This window comes from Scaptodrosophila lebanonensis, unplaced genomic scaffold, assembly GCF_003285725.1.
Source record: "Scaptodrosophila lebanonensis strain 11010-0011.00,11010-0021.00 unplaced genomic scaffold, SlebRS2 tig00000001-arrow-pilon, whole genome shotgun sequence".
NCBI classification, from domain to species: Eukaryota; Metazoa; Arthropoda; class Insecta; order Diptera; family Drosophilidae; genus Scaptodrosophila; species Scaptodrosophila lebanonensis.
The window spans coordinates 10,901,999-10,925,939 of NW_022060529.1; the positions used below are offsets into that span (position 1 = coordinate 10,901,999).

Here is a 23,941-nt window from a genome sequence, read left to right on the forward strand (position 1 = left end):
GTGAACGTGATAAGTATTTTGACTTGCCTCCAATGTTTATTTACTTTTGCAAGTGAAAGTAATTGTAGGCATTCAATTCAAAAATCGTACACTTCTTAAACATACGACAATCATGAGAATCGCAACGTATTTAAAAATAGCTTTCTTATTTATGATCTGAAACCAACTAACGAGCTGTCGACTATTTTGTTTACTGTTGAAGTTATGCTAAAATGTTTTTGGCGCACCCATCGAAACGACAGATACTCGTAGCAGCAAATGAAACGAAAGAGAAATGAATCGAAATACATAAAGCAAAGCGAATAAATAAAACAATAACTTAAATTTTATTTGCAAACGATAACAATATTTTAATGTATCATGTATATGTGTAAGATACTATGCTCATTCCGAAGTAAAAAGTAACAACAACCCACCATGTCAGATTAAAGAAATTATATAGTTAGAAAATAGTTGATTTATAAAAAAGAATGTTGTAGGCATATCTATTTTAGGCATTTTCCATTAATTGTGGGTCTCGAAATGGTGACCATGGACGACTCTGAAATGCCCTATAAACAAAATAAAATCTTGCCCTGTCTCGGACGCAAAACAAACCAAGATTGGTCAATCCAGCTCTTATACTTTCCGAGATCCGAGCACACGGAAAGACGCATATGGCTATATTGAAACATTAGAGAGTATTTTAAGAAGATGAATAGGTGTTCATGAAATATTAAATGCATTCAATATTAGGTCGGCTTGAACGTCCCTCAAAAAATCGAACAACAACAGTCCCGAACTCAGAAAACCATCGAAACATAAATGGCTTACGATGATGTTTAATCATTAAAAGTCGATGCGAGTAAATCGACATACTATTGAAATTATAATTAACAGAAACATGACACAAAAACTCCCGATTTCTTTTTCAAACATCAATACAAGTACACGATGAAACTTATATTTATTTAATGCATGTTTACGACCACTTGATTCTGGTCCCAATGCATCGTTAAGCTCAAATCCCTTCATGGGTAATAAAAATACAAATGGTGTTAACCCCACAAATAGTGTAATTTACGAGACCTGGTTGTAGCTAAGAAAGCAGAGAGGGCGAAATGCATATATGAGAGCAAGGTGAATTGAAATTGGTTCAGAATTTTCCTTCACTGAATGCGTTAGTCTTTCTTCTACAAGTCCTCACACCTATACCGCAAGTAATTCGCATAAATTCTTTAAATTTAAATTCTTTTCTTCACATTATGAGCTTTATAAGGATCTGACTTGCACCATGTTTTAACAATATTAATTTCTACTGGTTAAAAGAGTCTGAATACGAACTGTTTTGACCCTGGCTCTTTAGCTTAGTACCTTCCGTAATACTAACTTTAGGGCAGTGAGACAATTATAGTCTATACCTCCATTTAAAATCTGAGAATTGAATCTGAATTGAACTTTTCTCACTTTCTAATCTCAGTACACATTTGCCTTTGTCAAAATATTTTTGTCAGATACTGTACGCGTGCGGATGGTTGCAATATCTGTCTCGTCTCGGTGTGGATTTTCCTTTTTGTTTTTGGCGCTTTGAGAATAATTTTGCTTCCGCATGAAGATGTTACAATCAAGTTTTTCCTTTGGCTGGCTCATCGCAGCTCAGCTCCAGCTCGTAGTCGGTCCGCATATTATGTAATACAGGGAAGATGGTGCGTCAATTGCAATTCATGTAGGCAGCAGAGACAGCGACCCGCCGCCAACCGGTTGGCCCCCGTAGCCAAAGTCGGTATTAGCTGAGTCGGCATTAGCAGAGTCTTTAGGGCCTCATCTGACAGTTAATCAATGCCTTGTACGAACTTGATTTTCACCGCTAGTTAATGACGTATACTTAAAATATGAAATGCATTTAAAATTTCTTAACCCATTACGGCCATTATGGTCTTATCGTCGCATCGCGTGCGCTACAAATTTCATTGTGTTTCAATCGCTGGCCACGCGCTGGCCACATTTGATAACCAGCGACTTGAACTTGTTAGCGCTGCTCTTTTGAGATGTTAAAGTAGCGTTGAAGCTTTATGTAACCCGGCAATCTGGCAATCTTTGTTATTTTTCGTAGTAGCCATTTCACCTCGTTTTGTTTACATTTCGGGTAAATTTAAATTTTATTAATTGATTTTGTAATGCGACTGTAGCTGAATCTATATCTGTAACTTTACCAAAAGCGCGGACTCATTTGTGGGCCTTTGGACCTTGCACAATGGAAATGATAATCAAGTCATCTACATTCATGGGCTTAAATAACAGGGGAATATGTTTGCCCCCCCTAGATTCCGAATGAAATACATGTACGTGTATGTGTTATAAAATCTTCAGTTTTCAAATATTATTATCAAAATTATTGCTTAGAGGACTATTCTGATTTCTGCCAGAACTGATCCAAAAAAAATGGGAGACATTTGAAACCATCTTCTTTGATGAACTTCGTTTCTTCATAATTTTCAAGTCAACGAAATTTGTTTATTTTCAGTTTCGAATGTACAAGTATTTCGCTCCTTAATTTTTGTTATTGATTTATTTTGAATGAAAATGAATGACATATAAATTCACTTTTAAAACATTCACTACGTGCTTTCCAAAATTATACACAAATGGTCGGTGCCAAGAAATTTGTCCGACTAATAATGGGGAATTTATTTGTTTTTTATTGTGTTGTTTGCATTTTCGCAAGTTTAATTTTATCGGCGTTTTACAATAACACACTGCCCCTAATCGAAAAATGTGATTACCATAAAAATAATGCGATTATGTAGTGTTTAAGAGCGCATAAAAATCTTGACCCCCCGAGATCTGATTTTAGTAACGCCTATGCCTTTGTTAAGCATTAATACTGCTGCCCGTTGGTAGCTGCCCAACCGCATCCACATTAGCCGTTAGAAATGTAAAATTGTAACAGTGGTGGTTAATTAAAATGGCACATTCTGTTCAATGCCAATGAAAACTGTGGGTAATCAGCAGCGAAAGCTGCGCATCAACAACATCACCAGCTACAACCGAACAATGACAAATGAGGGGAGCCCGCTATGATGGCCATGACCTCGTCATCGCCACTGATGTAAGAATGGAAATGAGAAGCGAATAAACAAAACCCACGCTCCATTTTTAAAAATGCAACAGCATGACAAGATATACTACTCGTACACTCGTCGTATACTGCTTTACTTTCCCCCTCTTTTCCAATTTAATGCTGCAGCGTCCAGGCTTAAGACCCTTCGCGTGCCTGCCGCGAACTGGCGCAGCTGTAACTGACCCAGCAATAAGCCGTAGTCATGCCCAAAAATCCAAACGACCGTTATGCAAGCTTATGCTGGGCGCCAATATTTATTGTATAATAATACTGCAACCAGCCCCAAGTCGGCCAGCCAGCCAGCCAGGCTTAAACAATAACAATTTGACAGTTTAAGCGGTTTTTTTTTTTTTGTTTTTTGGGGCATAAGGAATCACCGATAGGAAGTAATCAAAATAACGGGCGTCCAGCAAACACGTTTGGTGGCAACACCAAAAATAAAAATAAAAAATGATGCAGTCATGGGCTAACTTTTATGTTAATTTATTACGATTTTAAGTTGTTACCAAGTTTTTGGCATTGAAGTAAAACGATCACCGATCAGCGGCCAGCGATCAACGAACGGCGACGTTTGCCGTGCTAATGAAGTTAAAGACCATCATGGCCCGATGCATACTATATGCTGCCCCTCGGCTCTCGTAACTCTCGGCCAGCTGATGAAAGTGGAGCAGAAATGAGCGGAAGAGTAGAGTAGCTGGCAGCGAACGGGTTCGAAATTTTGGCAAAAAGGGCGACATACAGGTGTTAAAAGGTCAACAACACAGACACACACTCCTCTTGCCGAGCCGAGCAGTCTAGGACGGGACCGGAGTTGAGTGGCGTTGAGGGGAGAGAGGGGGGAACGAGGTGTGTGGCCCAAAGCCCGCCTACCCAGCGGGCGCAAAAGTTGCAACACGGCCACGGCCACTTGTTTTGGCCAAAAACAACTCTCGCGCTCTGTCTTTCTCTTTGTCTGCAGCAGCAGCAGCAGCGGCAGCAATGGCAGCCGCCGAAGCTGGAAATCAAACGCTCGCTTCATTTCCATGGCGATGCGATCGCTCAGCTTACATAATCCGGCGCTGGATGTTTTTTCGTGTATAAAACGCTGAGCTGCGCCACTTGCCGAATCATTTACGGTTTTGTCATTGCCCCATTGCCAGCAAGCAAGAGGGCCGAAGTGAGATAGAGACGATTTAACAAGTCCTGACAACAGCCGTGACAATGGCAAAGTGTTTCATAGTGCGTATACTGATTGACGTTGGTTGACTGACTGTTCATTGTGATTGATTGATCTGATCTAACGGTTCCTTCTTTTCCGTGTGTAGTTAACCGTATTATTGCTAGCGAGCCCCGCAGCCTGGAGTAAGCCAACCTTTGGCAAGGAGCACGTTCACATTCGTATACATTTGCCAGAGGAGGGCGGCCATCACGGCGGAGGAGGCGGTGGCGACTATGGTGGCTATAGTGGTGGAGGCGGCTACGAGATTCACGGAGACGGTGGAGGTGGTGGAGGCGGTTACGAAATTCATGGAGGTGGCGGCGGCCACGGCGGCGGAGGTGGCCATGTAAATACCTACGCTGTGATAACCGAAAGCCACGGGGCCTCCGGCGGTGGACATTATGGCGGAGGTGGTGGTGGTGGTCACTATGGCGGCGGCGGTGGTCATGATTCAGGTCATGATGACGCCAAGATTGCAGCTATAGCGGCGGCAGCTGGTAGCTCGGATCATGGAGATCATGGACATGGTGGTTATAGCGGAGGCGGTGGTTCGCATGGTGGTTATGGCGGAGGCGGTGGTTCGCATGGTGGTCATGAAGTGGTTGCCACAATTGCCGCAACTTCAGATCATGGCAGCAGCGGCTACGGAGGCTATAGCGGTGGTGGAGGAGGTGGCTACAGCAGCGGTGGTGGCTCACATGATCATGGTGTGGCCAACATTGCAGCAATTGCCGCCACTTCAGATCATGGCAGTAGTGGATACGGTGGCTATAGCGGCGGCGGTGGTGGAGGTGGCTACAGCAGCGGCGGTGGCTCACATGATCATGGTGTGGCCCACATTGCAGCAATTGCCGCCACTTCAGATCACGGCAGCAGTGGATACGGTGGCTATAGCGGCGGCGGTGGAGGTGGTTACAGCGGTGGTGGTGGTTACAGCGGTGGCGGTGGCTCACATGGTCACGCAGAGGCTAACATTGCTGCGATTGCCGCTACTTCAGACCACGGCAGCGGCGGCTACGGTGGCTACAGCGGCGGTGGTGGAGGTGGCTACAGCGGTGGCAGCAGCTACAGTAGCGGCGGCAGCTACAGCAGCGGTGGCAGCTATAGCGGTGGTGGTGATTCTGGGTACAGTTACTCGGCACCATCGTCGGGTGGTTGGTCGGGCGCCAGCTCAAGCTGGTCCTAAACTGGAGACGCACTGAAGCACCCATCCATCCATTACCCGAAGATGCCCGGCACTTGTCGTCTAGTCCAAGCTGTAAACGTCGCTTTTGCCAACGCATTCTACCCATTCATTTGCCCATTGGATCTAGTATAAGTTATGGTTTTTCATTACGTCAAGTTTCACTTCTCGCACATCATCCACTGCGCATATTTATATAACCGTCAAAACCCCCCCTCAAAATATGTACAAAAACAAAAAATAACAAAAAAAAAAAAAAAAAAAAAAAAAAAAAAACACTTGAAAAGAAAGACAATAAATTAGTATGTAATAATTTAAATCCATTCATGGTGTATACAAATTTTCCGCCACGCACATATTATATCACTAGGCGCTGGAGGGTGAAAGTAACATATGTAGGCAATTATGTAAATCGCTCGCTTGCCATGGGGACAACCGAAAGAGTGACCTTGGGCAGATAACGGCCCACCTATAATACCATAACATTTAACATTTCTTGCTATTTAGCCGGACTAGGCCAACTGTAATCCGCATTTCTTGCGTTCTCCTTTGCCTCACGTTCTTTTAAGGGGGTTATGAAAAGCAACTTCATGGTATCATAGAACGTGAAATAGACCGCCGTCGCAAGTCCCGATTTAACCAGAGTGGGCAGCAGGCCTTTGTAAAAACCCATAATACCTTCATGCTCTAGCGTACTGACAATGCACTCCCTCAATGTTGGGCAATTTGGATTTCTGCCAAACATGTTCCGATCATGACTAAAACCACCCAATTGAATGCGTTTTTTGAGAAAATCGGCCGGATATACGATAGCCTTGGAGAGCACGCCCGCCAAAGCGCCATTGACGAAAAGTGTGGGAGGTAATAGAAGGCCATCACCAGGTCCCATTATGCGTCTTTTAAGTAATATTACCATCTTGTTGAAGTTCTTGTAGAGCAGAAAATTTAATCCAACCAATGGAAAGATTTGGGCCAATGTGAACGTTAGCCCCCGAAAGAGTCCACGCACACCCCGAAGTTTCCAAACGGTTACAAGGCCTCTCATCGTCGACATCTCACTGCTGTGGCTTTTCGGATCAGAGGCCACCACCATCGTTCGAATCAAGTCAAAAGGCTGCGAAGCAGTTACACCCAAACAGCCAGCCAATCCGCCGCTAAGGAAATACCTGAGACCATCCCGCTCTTTAAAGAAGGCATTTTTCGTGAATGCAGAACTGAATTGCTCATATGACCAGAACTGTACAAGCGCGTACGTAATGCTCGTCATCTGACCCACGTTGTGTCCTTTCCAAATTCCCCGTATGCCCTCTTCCCTATAAATCTCAGCAAGGGCATGCAAAGTGCCCCGATACTTGGAGTGATGGTGGTCAGCCACAGGCTCCACCTGCATTTGAAAGCGTATCTTGAGCACATCAAAGGGCTGCGTAATGAACCGCGTACATGCTCCCGAAAGTCCTCCAGAAACGGCCTGCATCAGTTGTACCGTGGGTGAATTGTCGCTCGTCATCTAAAATAAAAACGACAATCTATAAATAACACATGTTTCCATATATCCTCTTGAAGCACTTGAAAGCACATAAAAGCATCTACGCCAAGGTCGAAGTGAAAACCAAGATTTATGCCGTATTTTACAGATATTCTTTGGAAGGCACAAATCATTTCAATCATGATGCTTTCAATTAAATCATCAATTTCTTAGCATACAAACGTCGTAAGAATACATGTATACATAATGCAGAGGTATTAGTGAAAGTCCCTTTTGTATAACAGCGGCTTTTTAATAGAATTAGGTCACAACACCTAACACTAGAAATTGTGCTCAATTGTGCAAAAGGAAAGTAAGCAAGCAAAAAAGGAGATAAACATAAATCAACATTTTATCTTGTCAAGAGTGATTTGTATTGCTGACATGTTTTTAGATTTCAGTTGTAATGGAATTTCAATTTTTTTGTTATTAGTGTCATACATAAAACCGTTTGATTTTTAATTTCTATGCAGTGAAATCTTTTAGTTAAAATGTTATTGACTTTAATTAGAAAACAAGTAAAAAAGCTAAAGTCGGGTGTCTCGACTTTGAAATACTCTGTACATATGTTTAAAATAATTATAGAAATTAAAAAAAGTAAGAGATTTACAAAAAAAATTGTTGATCGATTTTACCTCTTTTGGTATTTGAACTCACGTAAAGGGTGTATAATTGCACATATACAAAGCAATTGTGTCTATGTGAGTGTATGTATGTATATGCTCGTATATTCGTGTCTGTGTAAACATGTTAGCAGTCAACCAAACAGCAACATCAACAGCCGCGGGTAACGCTTGGGCAGCAAGAAATATATTTGTGGCTATAATTTCTTGTTAAATCGGTCTATCATAGTGAAACTTGGCATACGGACACATAATAACCAACTGGAGGTATTTCCAAAATTTCGTTCAAAATTCCAAGAATTGCTGGAATTAGAGAAAATCTCGATTTGCATGGGAGAGGGGGGAGGAAGGGAAATTCCAAAATACACATTTTCTGCGTATTCACATAAGGCATCTGGGACTAAAATTTGGTGTCCCTAGGTCTTATAGTCTCTGAGATATAGGCGATTACAAAAATGGAAAATCGGGAAAACCCCCATAGGGGGGAAGTGGGGGGGGGGGGGGAAACTCAAAAAAATAAAACAAACTCGTATAGAATACACACATAACGCATCTTTGTGCAAAATTTGGTGTCTCTACCTCTTGTAGTCTCTGAGATCCAGGTGTTCATACGGACAGACAGACAGACAGGGCTAGATCGAATCGTCTCGTCATGCTGATCAATATATACTTTGTGGGGTCTGCCACGCCTCCTTCTGCCTGTTACATTTTCAGCTCCCGCAAACCTAATATACTCTTGTACATTTTATGTACAGAGTATAAAAAAGAAATAATAAACCAAATTCCTATATGACATTCAAAGTCATTCACAACGTTGCCGATGTTGAAAATGATTTTCTAACATAATTGTCCTTAGAATATTAGTTAAAAAAGTTTGGAATTTATGTTGGCTTTTACCAATAATTTTGAAACATTTAAAATATTAAGCGATGATTAAAATAAATATACAAGTATAGTTAAAAACAAAAGACTGCTCGAATTAAAAAGTAATTAGTTAATTACTGTTTGTCTATTTTTATTAATACAAGTATACTTTTTATTGATATATCCAACTCCATCAACTTACCTTATTTGTAAGAAAGTAAAAGTTCGTGTATTATGCGTTGCATTTGTTTCCCAAGTGTTTACTGTGAAGCCCCCTTCTGTTGACTTAGGGTCAACAGTGAAAGGCGACGACTATGCAGCAATTGAGATTCCAACGGCAGCCGAATGAAGATTATATTCATAGGGGTTTTACTTCCGGAGCTGCCAGGGAAACCTTCTCAAGGGCGTAGAAGCCAATACAAACTCTTAAGTAGCGGAAAAAGTAAGACGAATAATCAACGCAGTTAATAACCTTCATTTCCCGGGTTAATCTAGACACAGCTACGATTACGGCTCTGGCTAGTCCGCTATAGGGTTGTACTTGATTTCGCCTTTGGCGTAAGCAAAAGATTAATAAAAGGAGTTTCACAAAGAGCTATACCAAATAACTAATTAGTAATAACTAAGTTGAGTTCGAAAACTGGGACATGCTGTGGATTTTGCTGTGCTAATTGACTTGTTTTTATATTACTCTTTTATGTTCAAATTCATTAAGAATATAAATGTAAAACAATGCCCATTCAACGCAACTCAGATGAATGAAGGCTTTAATTGATTACAGTTGTGGAAAAGTTTGGCAGCAAGTGCAGGAAAAAGTTGCAAACTATCAATATTTGCCTTACACTTTTGCAACGGCCCGAAACGAAGTGCCTGGACCAAACAATTTAGAATGCAAATTGACCTTCGAACTTTTATTGCCATTGCAGTTGCCAAACAACAAGTCGTTGCCTACACCCAAAAATCGCAAGTCAAACACGAGAATCGCCACATCCAATTGGTGCGGGAGTACGGCTTTCATCCTCGCACAAAGGCCTCCGTCGAGGATGGCGATGTGCTGCCGAAAAAGTTCGAGCCGTTCCCAGAGAATATGTACGGCAAGCCCCTCGAGGAGATTGACACCTTTATATATGAAGAGGTAAGTGGAACTGGACATTTAATACACACATACATACATATACACAATATACAAGTATGTGAAGTGACGTGAAAAGTAATAGTGACCCTTGCATTAAAAACACTCAAACACTATACTGCTCCAACTGGAATAATACTTATATAATGCAATACTTTGGAATGTCAATCTATGAAAACTATTTTTGCATATATCCAGCTTTATTGTATCTGTATCAGGCTTGCCTGCGCAAGCAACAAATCTTAAATCGATTGGAAAACTCAAAGTAAAGGCAACAGCGGAAGCCATTTCCCTATGTTCGGCTTGTCATAGCAAAGGCTTTAAACAATATATAAAATCATGAAATTAGTTTCAATTTTTAGAATTTAAATAAACACAATTCCTTAAATATTCTATTCTTGGCACAGTCAAAAATTTATAAAAGTTTTGAAATACAACTTTTTCCTTAATCAGCATTGAACTTAGTTCTTTTCGGATTATTTATTTAAAAGTAAAAGCAAAAGTCTAGTTTAAAAACTCGAACTTAGTACATACATATGTACATATGTTCATATTCATTTTTTTTACCAAATAAACTTTTTTTGAATTTGCTTTTCTAAGCCTTCTTTCGTAAGTTTGAAACTCGTAAGAAATGATGGCAGACTAAATTTTATAGGTACATTTATGATGAGGAGACGAGCTCGAATGGCGATATTCATGCGTCTGTTTCAATCACTACTCCTCCCTCAGTTTTAGATATATTACGTTGAAACATTGTACCTAGGCTTTCTTTTGATGGCCACACATAATATTTCGCGCACGGCCCTGTCAGATCACCCTATCGTACATACAAGTATGTAGAAAGTAGCTGTCATAGAAACGATATGCTTTGATTTTTGTTATACCATACTTGTATGGAGCTGCATGGTCGCGATTTGTGGCCGTGGATGAGCAAATCCATAATGTGTATAAAATGAAGGACAGGGTAGAGTTTATACTACATCCACGCGATAGCAAGGTATTAGTGCTGGTATTAGTATTAGTGCTGTCGAATATAACTTATCAGCTTGTTCTCAAATATCGTATTATTATATTTCACATAACTGTAAACGTATAACTGTTCAAACGCATATTGCCGTGCCAAATGAATTGCACACGAGTGCCGAAAATTAAGGCGCAAAAGTGTATTAAACATTTGGCCCCATTACCACTAATTAAAAAGCACCAGCAAGAAGAAAATTACATGAGAGCTCTGCTCTAGTGCTGGTGTGAGTGAGCAGCTGTGCCAGATTTGTGTGCCCCGCTCCAGCTTTCCGCACTCGCGAGTCGCGACCATATGTCACAGTGTGTGCAGCAAATGGCAGCGGAAATGGAGCACACCGCCTCTGTTGCTGTTGTTGTTGATGTCGGTGCTGTTGCATTTGTACAAAAGTGCAAAATGTACGCCAACACACACACACACACACACGCACACGCACACGCACTCTCACACAAATTACAAGTAGTGCAAAGAAGGATATGGCTACACCAGCTTAAAACATACATAGTACTTATGATGCCAAGCTGAGGTTAATGGAAATGCCTAGAACAGTGCTCGTGGGTGCTCGAAATCAAAAGAAGTTTATAGCGCTCGGAAATCAAAGTAATGTGCTGTCGTTGGCAAGCTGTGTCAGGACTAAGGACTTGAAGTCAATTCGGGGACGTGAGAATAAATTTGCCAGCGAGCACGAAATGAGCGAGTTAAATAAATATATGCATGGACATACGGCTTTTGTACATACTCGTACATATATACATACATCTGTGTGTGTGTGTTTGTGGATATAAATACAAAGATTACATTCAACCAAACATCTGCACATATGTAAATACATATGCATGTATGTGTACTTGCGCCAAAATGGGTCATGCATAGTTGGCTTACCAAAAAGGCCCACAAAGTTGACAACACACTATTTACGTGACTTAAACAAACTGGCCTGGCCGGCCCTAGTCCGGACCGGACCCGACCAGAGTTTTCTACAGCAACCGCAGCCTTCGCACAGTGGCTTCTTTTGGTATTTAGGTAATCGATCTTAAGGCGAACTAGTCTGTGTTCAATATACATCTTTTTAACATACACTTATACTATATGTATAATATGTATATTAATATATAAGAAATCGAAATTAGCAAATCTGTTGAATTGAACATTTTATTTGCCTAATGTTCTACTAGAAACATTCACAAGCAGAAATAAGGTTGTCAACTTCCAAAACCTTACAGCAGAGTATTTACAATCAGTTTATATCTAAATATTTGTCAAACCTATTTACAACTAAAATTAAATCTAATGGGATTTCTTATTGGCAAAGGTTTTGACACCATTTCACAGACACTTCAAAATTTGCTGGGTAAGGTCGTAAAAAAATTATTTTAAAAAGATACCTTTTTTAAAAAAAAATTAAATTTCATTTGGAACTGTTAATAACTTTATGGAAAAGCACAAAACTTCACATATTCTGCAATAACAACGTTCAGCCGTTTACTTGGCATAAAATAATAGTTGGCAAGCTTACAAAACAGTGTTATCCAGAGTTTTAAAGAAAACATTTTAAGCGCTTTTATTCAATTTTCTTTTAAATTCCCAAGTTTGAAAAATGTTTGCTCCTTCAACTGATATTAATTAGTATTGTTTCGTTCTCTCTAAAAGTTTTAAGCATACAAATATTTTGCACTGGCAGTGTCGGTTCTGGATTATAGTATCAAAACTTTGTGTTTTGGTTACCCTTCTCGGCCAAAGGGGCCACTGTGCGTCACAGCGGTGCCGCAGTAGACAAATTATAGGCGAACATGCAAGTGTACTCAAGACTTTGCGGCGGCACTCCACACCCCCACCAACCCGCGTTCCATTCATCCATCCATACAGCGCAGTAACCACGTAAAGTGGCAAAATGTTTTCAAGTAACGGGCTCTTTTGGCCAGGCGGGCCAAAATAAACATGAATTTAAATGACCAGGAACAACAACGACAAAGCCATAGCCATAGCCGCACGCTCAGTTGGCCGTAACGTTCAAAAATGTGGCAGGACATTTACACGCATGCACATGCACACAGCAATGTGGGTAGAGGGTACATATGTATGTGTGCTTGTGTGTGACAAATACAGTTAGGCTTTTACTTGAAATACGAAATCCTAGCCATGTGCTGGAAAGCGTAACGGAAAATCAAAGTGTTTAATGGCATTTAATGGCCTACACTAGATATGCGATGTTATGAAAAAAGAAATCCTCGCACAGATTGAAGCTTATGGTTGGCTGTAGGCAACATAATGCAATCGTGTATAGCTGTAGGACTATATGCAAACGTGTTTACTTAAATCTCCGTCTTACACGGAAACTCAATCTAACCCAACACACAAATTCAAGTTTTAATTTTCTGCACTTAAAATGTCCTTAAGCTCGGTTGTACAAGACGAACGTACACAAGCAAAGCGACGAGGGCGATGAAGATTCTCGCACCCAAAAGCGGCATGTAAATTTACAAAGCACACAAAATGGTAAACTGCCACCCAATCGTAATTTCTGCTTGTTACATTAAAATTTCTGCTTACTCGACTGAACAGCGCTTATGGTTGCATTACTACGCTGAGGACAAGAAAGAGGACGGGCGGTAGGCAGACAGCGAACAAACGGACGAGGGCGACCTTCAGGCAGAAGCAAGCAGCAAGAGGCTTTTCACGTTGGCCAACCATCCTTAACCATCTGGTGGCTGGCAGGCAGGCGAGCAAGCATCTGCATATATAATTGAAGAAATCACGACGGTAATGAGAACAGTATGGGGAGAGCTGAAGAATCGATATTTCCATGTGTTCCTCCTGCCGAGCAGCGGAACGCGCCAAAAACCTGACTGCCACCTAACAAAGCACGCGTGCCTCCAAAGAAAAGTATGGGTGGGCAATAAGCTGAGACCAAGCCGTCTCCTTGTGCGTTGAATTTCATATTAGCGCTAATTTATTGGCGTGCCTTGCGGAGATGGTCAATGTTTAATGTAGTTACTTACTAATGCGATGTTTCTCAAGCGACAGGCGGCCCCTATTCGTGTTCTTGCTTCTATGTTCCAAGTAAAACAGAACTGTGCTCACAAATATCTTGCTGGAGTTTGGGATAAGTTTTTTACAGTTGACGATGACATATTAGGCAAATAAAGTGCTCGAACTTAAATGCCGCAGTTATACAAACACACAATCACGAGCTAGCTCCAATCTGCACGCATACAAGTATAGGTATGTACATCGTGTGCGTGTATGTTACACTTCGCACGAATGTGGTTATGTTGAAAAAGCACGCTTAATTATCACGTTTGCCAACAACACATTAATAACACAATTTATTGATTTAGTTTTGCGGAACCTTTATGAAATCCAGTAATTTATTAGAAGCAATTTTAACGATATTTAAAGTGAATTTCAATTCCAAAATGCACATATTTTTACGTGAGAAACTGTTTAGCAAAATTACTTCGGGCCTTTTTTGTTGCCCAGACGGCATGTTCATTTTTCTGCAGACAAAAGTTCCTGCAAAATGAAAAAGCAAGAATTAGCACAGGGCGTCACCGCCGGCGTTCGCAGCGCGTATTGTAGCGCTAGCGCTCCGCTGAGCAAAATACACTTACCATGAAAATGTGCGAACGCTGGTGCGATTACTTAGACCTTGCGCGCATCTTTCTGCGCTTACGCTTCAACCTACGCATACGCTTCTTACGCCACTGAAAAATACACAATTAAACGCTATTATTGCAATTGTATTACACAAAAACAAAACACTTTTCCTTTTACTCTAATTGGACCGTGTTTTTGAATCAGTTTTAATGTGAAAAAATAATTGAATTTACCTTAGCTCTCATACTGCTTCTGCTCTTGAAGACGGTCTGAGAACGAAAGACAGAATACAAAACGGAAGTCGGTCGGGTAGATGCGCGTGGCCCGTGTGACAGCTGAAAAGTATCGAGTACTTTCTTGACAGCTACTTGACATTCACCAGTGTTTGACAGTTGACAGCTGTTGCTTCATCAGTTGGCAGCTTTCGATAGCCGATAGTTGCGTCTTAGCTGAGTCGTTATTTTTCTCGATTAATTTTCAATTTCAATAAATAAAACCGTTTCAACTTAATAAATAATTTTAAATATCTCGGAATTTACAGACTTTTTGTGTGGTCTCGAAAAGATTTCGCAAAAACTATATACATCGGTTTACGGGCACCAAGAGCCTTTTCCTCTTTTATCCATGGAGTCAGGCACGGCGCGTTTGTGTCTACATTGCAACGAATCAATTCTTCGACTACTGCGTCATGGCGACCATTCTGTTCAATTGCATCTTCTTGGCCATGACTGAAACTGTAGAGGAAGCTGAGTAAGTTTGGATTTACTAATGCGCTTTGTGCTATTCTTATTGATTATTTTTCCTGTTTTGTTATGCAGATACATCTTCCTCGCCATTTACTCCATTGAAATGATAATCAAAATTATTGCCAAAGGCTTTCTGCTCAACAAGTATACTTATTTACGCAATCCTTGGAATTGGCTTGACTTTGTCGTTATAACCAGTGGTTATGCCACTATTGGCATGGAGGTCGGCAACTTGGCCGGTTTGCGTACATTTCGAGTGCTGCGAGCGCTGAAAACAGTTTCCATAATGCCGGGCTTGAAGACCATTATTAACGCACTGCTACATTCCTTCCGGCAGTTGGCAGAGGTCATGACATTAACTATATTCTGCCTGATGGTATTTGCCCTTTTCGCTCTACAGGTCTACATGGGCGAGCTACGCAATAAATGTGTCCGCAACGTGCCCGCTGATTGGAGCAATGTGTCTCATCTGGATTGGCAAATGTACGTTGGATGGCATTTTAACAGGTTTATTGAGCAAACATTACATAAGTTTTCATTTTGCAGTTGGGTGAACGATACGGACAACTGGCTATATGATGAAGAGGAATTGCCGATGCTATGCGGAAACTTAACCGGAGCTCGTCACTGCCCTCTTGGCTACACGTGCATTTGCGTCGGCGACAATCCCAACCATGGGTACACGAACTTCGACAATTTCTTGTGGTCCATGCTAACGACATTCCAGCTGATCACATTGGATTACTGGGAGAACGTCTACAATATGGCAAGTGATTCAATAATATTTTATTTTTTACAAGCACAAAAGAACGTCATATTTTGATTTTTACAGGTGCTTGCAACTTGTGGTCCAATGAGCGTAACATTTTTTACGGTGGTTGTGTTTTTTGGCTCATTCTATTTAATTAATTTGATGTTAGCTGTAGTTGCGTTAAGTTACGAAGAGGAAGCAGAAATAACAAACGAGGTTTGTAGTTTAATCTTAATTTTTTTTCTATATTTATACAAATTAAAATTGGTATGCCTGAAATATTTTAGGAGCGCAAGAAAGACTTATTGGATCATCGAGATGATTCTACGTTCAGCTTCGATCCATCTGTGTTGAACGTAAAAAAGCTGAATAAGAACAATAAGAAAAAGATTGACTCCCGCAAGGGTGTGCTCCTTGCTTCGTACAGCAAAAAGAAAACGCGTCGAAAAAAGGTGAAAGGCGGCAAGGACAGTGCGAGCAATAATGGTAGCAATGGAAATGAGCAAAGCAAAAACCATTCGGTTACGCCAAGCCCAGGACCAAGTCCACGAAATAGCGCAACAGAGCGTCCAACAGCGTTGGCGTTGCAGGCTCAAAAACCAATAGACCAGCAACAGTTGTCAAAATGCGGCCAAGAGGCCACACAACAGCAGAAAAGTCGCATCAGCTTTCAGGAAGCAAATGTTAAGAATCCCAACATGCTGTATCCCTCTGACTATAAGGGGCAGCTGACTATCAATAGTCGACAAACAAGCTCCAATTCGAGTGGTGTCAATCGAGAATCCTCACAGGACGATTCGGGAGTTGTCGATGACCACGAAGAGCAAGATACCGGCAACGAAATGGGCCATGTATCGACCGTGGAACTGGCTCTATCGCCACGTGAGGTGCGCATCATAAAGTGCAATGGCAATATAGCCCGTATTAAAAATCACAATGTTTATGCCCTGCATCAGGAATTCTCCTCTGAGATTGTAGTAATTGGTGAGCAAAGCAAAGCTTCTCTTCTATATAGTTTTGATTGTATGCCCCCATCTTTGTATATCTTTATTCAGCAGACGATCTCCCTGATCGCAATTGTGATCGCTGTGTTACCTGCTGTGCTGACTACGAGAGTTGGCTCCAATTCCAGAATTGTCTATATAAGGTTGTGCGGGACCCGCTTTTTGAATTGGCCATTACACTCTGCATTGTCCTGAACACAGCATTCCTGGCCATGGAGCATCATGGCATGAGTGAGAGCTTTCGCAATGCGTTGGATGTTGGCAATAAGGTAAACTGTTGTTTACTTTGGTTTCATTTTTCGATATTAATTACAAGTTGCATATAAATGTGTATTCAGGTCTTCACATCAATATTTACATTTGAGTGCATTGTGAAGCTAATGGCGCTTTCCAAAGACTTCTTTCTGTGCGGGTGGAATATATTTGATCTGATCATTGTAACGGCCAGCCTGCTGGATATTATATTTGAATTGGTTGACGGTTTGAGTGTATTGCGTGGCCTTCGTTTGGTGAGGACCCTCGAGTTTTAAAATCAATAAGCAAGTACTTATTTAAATATGCGTCTACTTTCAGTTGAGAGTTTTGAAACTCGCACAGTCTTGGACAACAATGAAAGTGCTGCTCAGTATTATTATATCGACAATTGGGGCCCTCGGTAACCTGACGCTCATTTTAGTTATAGTCATTTACATATTTGCTGTGATCGGCATGCAGTTGTTTTCGAGAGACTACACAGCCGACAAATTTTACCCAGACCCGGTGCCAAGGCAAGTCCAAAACACGATTACATTAATAAGCTGTCACCAAAAATATTCCCACGACATATGCAGGTGGAATTTTAATGACTTCTTTCACTCATTCATGATGATCTTCCGAATATTGTGTGGGGAGTGGATCGAGCCGTTGTGGGATTGTATGCGTGCCGAAGAAGAGGTGAGAATGCTAACCTACTTGAAGGTACCTTCTTGTATATTAATAATATTTGTGAATATTTGTGTGCCAAATTTATAGCAAGGTGCGTCTACGTGCTTCGCCATATTCCTACCCACATTGGTTATGGGAAACTTTATGGTTTTGAACTTGTTCTTGGCTTTGTTACTCAACAGTTTCAACTCCGAGGAGTTGAAATCGAAAAAAGAGGCAAGTAGTTTAGATTCTTATGATTTATAAAATTGCTTTAGGTGTTTCTTTTAAATACCGTTCGTGAATGTATATGTGTATGTGTGTGCAAACAAAAATTAATCTTAAAAAAAAAACTAATTAAAATCAAATTTTTAACTCAAAAGTTGTGTGGGCAAACCATGTTTGTCATAAAAACCAAACCACTAAAAAATTTTATTAATTTTCTAAAAAGTTTGATGGGCAAATCAATCTTATCTTTGATGTTTTTATTGATGTTTAAATTTAATTTTGAATTTGCATTGCACTTTTATGCGTGTTTTTGTGTGTGGGTGTGTGCTTAACTTCATGCATACATAAATAAATACAGAACCGATTCGCACGCTCATAATTAATTAATTATTACTTATGTTACTGAATTCTACACTTCATCGTGCAAAAAAGGAAAATGCATTCATTTTTTTTAAATTCATCATTTTTATACTCTTGCGATTCTGATATATTGTCTCATATTTGTGACGCCCGTAAGGAGGCGAGGCAGACCTCATCTTATGGGTACATAGGTGATTAGAACACCGATCCTTGGCCATATTGTCTTTCCCGTCTGTCTGTATTACGAGTGTTTTGGGTGAGAAGCTATAGTGCAAATAAACTCCAACTCCTTTGGGAATAACCGATCAAACTATATCGTTTAGCTGCCATAGGATCTATACGCCAATTTTGTATCAACTTCTGCGTTTCTTATGCTATATCCATCAGATTTTATTTGAACTGCTGTAGCAAACCCTCTTTGTTTTAAGTGTTACCTCAAATTTGATTTGTGGTAATTATACTTGTATATATCAGAACGAGCTTTAACCAAATTGAACCACTACATCCTATAGTTGTGTCATATCAGGCTTTAAACAAATTAAGAGTTATATTAGCAAGGGTATAAAAGCTGTACGTACTTGTACTTGATTTTCAATATCATTTCAAAATTTGCATACGCATTTTATCCATTACTTATCATGGCTTTACATAGTGTTGGATTTCTATTGTTCTTAAAATACATGTTTACCTGAATACTACTATCTGTTTCATATGAATGTCTACCTATCCACCTTTCACAAAACACCATTATAACTTGTAAGTAAAACTCCAATTGGCTTTCTGTCCACCTGCTGTCCGTTTCCAGTTGTGATTGCTATGAGCAATTCAAAAAATTTATCTATATAATTATTCAGGATAATTGTGAAGGGATAGAATTTCGGTTGAACCGAAATTTTCAATATTTATACCAATATAATATTATATATGCTTATTTCTGAATATATGTCTCAATGTATGTATGTCTTTAATGTAAAATTCTTTTAATCGCACTAAATACTCCAAATAACTAAAATCTCTGTTGTCAACTTTGCACTATGCGTTTAAATCTAAACTACACAACACTAATACACTAACAAAACAACAAAAACATATACAAATACAAATACCAATATTTAAATACACAAAACGTTAAACAGATTTTCAAGAAAAAGGTAATTTTATTAACTAAACCTTTAATACAAATCTTTTTTAAACGACTCGTTTGCTTCATTTTGTTTTAGACAAACTAAAAAAATGTTTAAATTTCAAATATGTATGTGTAAATAAATGTTAAAATTGTAATCTAGATATTGTTCTCCAATTAGGATGCATACGAGCTGTTGCTGCCTTTTTATTTCTATATACAAACGTACAAGTACTATACGTGTTTATTGTTGTTCGCCAAAGTGTGTATAATTTGTTTGCATTGGATATGTAATTGTATGCCTATGTGTTTAACCAAAAACAAATAAAAATTATGCGTTAGTACATTATTTATATTGTTTTTAGCCGTACTCTCATTTTTGCGCTTGTTTCTAATACGCAGTATTTTTTCTATATATAGGAAGTTGGCGAGGAATCGAAGCTGGCTCGCAGCATAGAACGCGTTCGCGATCTGATAAGAAAGAAGCGGCAGGAGCGAAAAGATCGCAAAGAACGCAAATATGCAGAAAAGTTCCAGCAGATTGTGCTTGAGGCTCAACAGGCGGCATCGGCGAACATAACGATTGAGAAACCCGGTGTGTTGGCCGAAACGAAATTTCATAGATTGAGCTACCAAGTAAGTGGCTAATGGTATAGAGTGCACGGATAGAAAGTCAATATATTTTTCAATTTGGTTATTTATCCATTACACAAATTATTAAGAACTTTGCATCGTTTGCGGCAATACATGAGAAAAGATGACAGTTTGAAAAGATAATAGTCTGAAAATACTATACATAGTGTATAAAGATGATAGTCTGAAACTAGTTTATGGCAAAAGATGATAATCCAAAAAGATGATGATTCCAAAAGATTACAATCCGAAAGAGATTATCGGAAAAGATGATAATTCCAAGAGAAAAGATAATAGTCTGAAAACACAATAGTCTGAAAAGATGATGAAAAAGGTCTGAAAATAAGATTGTCGCAAAAGATTATAATGAATGCCAAAAAGTCGATGATTACAATCCGAAAGTTAAAGTCCATTCAGTTGGCTTTTTTTCGGTTTATGACGCCTGCAAAGCTTTGAAGCCATTTTCAAAACGTTCTTTAACTTATTAAAGCTTCATCAAACAAACTCATTATCGGCTGATTTTTTAAAATTTAAATTGAATAAGACACGTTTGGACTAAAAAGCTAACATTTTTGAGTTGCAAATTGAATCAGAAAAAATTCCACTACTGGCGGAAATAGCTGACCAGAATTTTCTACTATGCTGCGACTTTCTATTTATTCACCAAACACTGAATATAATTGCTTGCATATTATTTACACAATTGATTTGATTGCAGGAATCTATGAACCGCCCTGTCTCAGGTTCGGACTTCGGTTTTCAGATTCCACTCAAAGATGGTCTCCACACTATTGTCGATGATCTGGAACCATCACAGCCGACTAATCAACAACAACAACAGCTGCAAACACTGAGCCAAGCCCAACAATCCTATCAGCCAACAACAGACGCACAATGTTCTGACACGGACGCATACCATTTACCACCCACATACGAAAGTGCCATGTTGACGGCCAATAACAGCCAAGACAATAACATCCGAATCGACAACAACCTGACAATATACCCTCAAGCAGAACGCAGGTTACAGCACCAGCTCTCCTCAGGTGTTGGCACACAGCAGAATGACTCACGCGATGAGGCCACATACACAGAGTCCATTGAACTGCGCCTTCTGGGTCAGTACAATTCGACAGACACCGATCCATATGCGAACGACCAACGCAGTGGATCGTTTGCGCGCGGCGACTCCTTTCAGGATAACTCCTCGCGCCGCTATGGCAGCGAAGAGCATGACGAAGCCTATTTGCAGTATCAGAAGTCTCTGCTGACGCGCTCACCAAGCTATCGGAAATCACTGGATCGCCTCTCCCAGTCCAGTGGACATTCGCAGCGTTCGCTGCTGCCGTCGCGCAGCCTCAAGTCGGAAGAAAATGTGAACTATAACGTCGATATGCGTAGACACTCCAGTGGACATTCCTTGAATTCCATATCCATTGAGCAGGATGAGCTGCTCTCCCAGCAAGGAAGTCTGCGCGAAGAATTGCTGAATTGCGACCAAAAGGAATTGTTTCAGTTCCTGCAGGAGGATGATAAGCGGATTAACTTATCAATTGAGCCAACAGGCTATGATTCGCTAGATATTGATGCAGAAGCCCTATTAGGTCACGGTAGAAGGGAGCACAAAACTTCGACCAGTAGCATTAAATCTAATCTGAGTTATATTTCCAACTCCATAATGCAAACCATTGAGTCCCGACGAAATGGCAGCCATTCTAGCAATGCCAACGATCCGCAGGACAGTGAGCCACTCGTGGAGCATTCAGAATTCGACAATATCATCCAGAGCTTTGAGAAAGAATTGGAGGAGATTAAGCGATCAACCACCTCCTTGGAACGGAAACTCTCCACCCTGTCGGAGCCATCGCCAGCGGCTGACGAAGCCACCAAAGCCATAATGGATCACATTGCCATTATTACTGGCGCCTCTGACCGTTCAGCTGCCGATGAGGTTGTGCACCCATTAAATCCGTATGACAGCTACGATCTGTCCACAGTGCCACGACGTCCTCAGTCTGTGAGTGCAGCAGCCCAACGGCAGTCTGTGAAGCTGAAACGGCGCAGCCTAGAGAAGCAACGAAAAATCGACGAAGACTTCAGTATATCGAACGAAATACGCAAAATCTGTGATCAAATACACGCGCCCTTTGTGGCAATGGAAGCCATGGCTGTTGCTGCCACCAGCACTGCTGGCGGTCAATCGCCGTTCATGCGGCGTAAGATCGATCCATTCACTGTGCAGTTTGATCGGTTCAAGCGTCTATCATTGATAGAGCGTGTGGAGGAGCTCCCGGAGGAGGACAAACCGATATCGACACTGCGCATTGAATCCGAGAAGATGCCCCGCAAGTATCTCAACAGTGACAAGCTGCGCATGGATAGTTTATCGTTGAAGAGCACTAACTCATATGAGAATCTCTTGATACAAAAGCAATTGTGCCACAGTGTGCCGAATAATGGCTCCTTGACCTGCATGTCTGCCACTGTGCCTGCCACACCGCCAACTTCCTTGAAGTCAAACATTGAACCTCCAACACTGGCGCAAATTTCATCGCTGAAAGCGACTCCCCCGCTGGCTGCCCTAACGGAACACCAGCAGCACTTTCATGCGACGAGCATACAGACCACGACAATGCACCCAACGGCTGCTGGCGTGGCCTTGCCGATGGCAAAGCGTCGTGCCGAGCATCCTCAATCGACTCTAGACAAAGCCGCTTCCTTTCAATCCGCTCGCACCGAATCGCACAGTTCTGGTGCCGCCGACACCAGCTCGGCCCTGGCACTCGGTTACACCAGCTACCTGTCCAATGGCAATCGGGAAAAGACTGAACCGCAGTCGCAGAAGACGTCGGCGTTTTCACGACTAACCGAAAAACCATGGCATTGTTTGGTTTCCTACGTAGACGATCTCACTGTCGGTGGGAGACGTAACTCGCAGGGCGCATATAATGATCCCATGACTTTTCCGAGCTTTGGACAAGAAAAACCGCCAAAAGTGCCAGATGACTGCTTCCCACAGAAGTGCTACGATCAGTAAGTAGAACCATTCAAATATGGTAATCCCTTCAATACACAAAAATTTAAGCCATTACTAATGATCCTCTGTCGTAGCTTCTATTTTCGATGTCCGTGGTTTATGTCTTGCATGGATACGAAGAGTGCAAAGCATTGGACACGTGTAAGGACGGCTGTCTTGACGGTTGTCGATACTCCAGCCTTTGAGTGGTTTGTACTAGTGCTGATCTTTGCGTCGAGTATTACGCTCTGCTTTGAGGATATATACCTGGACAGTAATAAAACATTGAAACGTATACTCTATTGGACAAACTTGACGTTCTGCCTAATATTCGTTGTTGAAATGGTACTCAAATGGTTGGCTCTGGGATTTTCCAAATATTTCACCAGTTTTTGGACAATACTCGACTTTATAATTGTGTTTGTATGTAGCTATACATTCATACAAAATATCAACTTTTCTAATCATTGAACTTTATTTTAGGTTTCTGTATTTTCTTTGCTCATTGAAGAGAACGAAAATCTTAAGGTGTTGCGCTCTCTACGCACGCTTAGAGCTTTGCGCCCGTTGAGAGCAATCTCCCGGTAAGTTTTAGACTGTTTAAGTATTACGACACACCCACCTTATCAGAAATGTTATTAATGATGATTATGCGGATATATTTGAATGAAACTAAATACTGAGCCAATCAAGCTAAAAACTCTATGTAGGGTAACAAACTTTCTTTCTATCACCTAAATCTTAACTATTGACTTTTGTTCTTCCAAATTAAATTCTTTACAAAATAATGTTAATGATAATCTTCATGAGCCGTGCAGTGTTTAATACAATCTCGTCTTCTTTATGAATTTCGAATAGAAATACTCGTACTACTCGTTTGTAGATCATAAAGCATCGTCATGCCCTTTTCTAAAACAAAAATGCTTATCTAGTA

The 23,941-nt window shown here is 40.7% G+C and overlaps 3 protein-coding genes and 1 long non-coding RNA gene across 4 annotated transcripts in view; 2 read left to right on the plus strand and 2 right to left on the minus strand.

Moving 5' to 3' along the window:
* Positions 1 to 23,941, plus strand: part of LOC115634323 (sodium channel protein 60E) — a 36,862-nt gene that overhangs the window by 4,153 nt on the left and 8,768 nt on the right. The window contains exons 2-16 of the mRNA XM_030531981.1: positions 9,420 to 9,628; positions 14,785 to 14,993; positions 15,062 to 15,472; positions 15,536 to 15,755; positions 15,822 to 15,956; positions 16,028 to 16,724; positions 16,799 to 17,013; positions 17,083 to 17,253; positions 17,318 to 17,511; positions 17,575 to 17,677; positions 17,756 to 17,884; positions 19,779 to 19,994; positions 20,710 to 23,024; positions 23,103 to 23,430; positions 23,491 to 23,591. Of these exons, the coding sequence (XP_030387841.1) occupies positions 9,420 to 9,628; positions 14,785 to 14,993; positions 15,062 to 15,472; positions 15,536 to 15,755; positions 15,822 to 15,956; positions 16,028 to 16,724; positions 16,799 to 17,013; positions 17,083 to 17,253; positions 17,318 to 17,511; positions 17,575 to 17,677; positions 17,756 to 17,884; positions 19,779 to 19,994; positions 20,710 to 23,024; positions 23,103 to 23,430; positions 23,491 to 23,591 (5,653 nt within the window). The remainder of the gene's footprint in view (positions 1 to 9,419; positions 9,629 to 14,784; positions 14,994 to 15,061; positions 15,473 to 15,535; positions 15,756 to 15,821; positions 15,957 to 16,027; positions 16,725 to 16,798; positions 17,014 to 17,082; positions 17,254 to 17,317; positions 17,512 to 17,574; positions 17,678 to 17,755; positions 17,885 to 19,778; positions 19,995 to 20,709; positions 23,025 to 23,102; positions 23,431 to 23,490; positions 23,592 to 23,941) is intronic.
* On the plus strand, positions 4,301 to 5,484 carry LOC115634347 (glycine-rich cell wall structural protein 1.0). The gene is made up of 3 exons (XM_030532002.1): positions 4,301 to 4,336; positions 4,405 to 4,868; positions 5,001 to 5,484. Exons 1-3 carry the CDS (start codon positions 4,301 to 4,303, stop codon positions 5,482 to 5,484), a joined length of 984 nt encoding a protein of 327 aa, XP_030387862.1.
* LOC115634324 (mitochondrial thiamine pyrophosphate carrier) lies at positions 5,863 to 13,679 on the minus strand. The gene is made up of 2 exons (XM_030531982.1): positions 13,646 to 13,679; positions 5,863 to 6,988 (listed from the first exon to the last, which is right to left on the minus strand). Exon 2 carries the CDS (start codon positions 6,986 to 6,988, stop codon positions 5,981 to 5,983), a length of 1,008 nt encoding a protein of 335 aa, XP_030387842.1. The 5' UTR covers positions 13,646 to 13,679; the 3' UTR covers positions 5,863 to 5,980.
* LOC115634325 lies at positions 13,980 to 14,545 on the minus strand. Its single transcript, XR_003996431.1, has 3 exons — positions 14,477 to 14,545; positions 14,258 to 14,350; positions 13,980 to 14,159 (listed from the first exon to the last, which is right to left on the minus strand). It is a non-coding gene; the product is annotated as an uncharacterized LOC115634325 (long non-coding RNA).

Coding starts and splice junctions, on each gene's coding strand:
- LOC115634347 (XM_030532002.1), top strand. CDS start 4,301: ATGGCAAAGTGTTTCATAGTGCGTATACTGATTGAC. Junction 4,337..4,404: donor TAGTGCGTATACTGATTGAC/GTTGGTTGACTG, acceptor TTCCGTGTGTAG/TTAACCGTATTATTGCTAGC. Junction 4,869..5,000: donor TCGCATGGTGGTTATGGCGG/AGGCGGTGGTTC, acceptor TGGCTCACATGA/TCATGGTGTGGCCAACATTG.
- LOC115634324 (XM_030531982.1), bottom strand. CDS start 6,988: ATGACGAGCGACAATTCACCCACGGTACAACTGATGCAGGCCGTTTCT.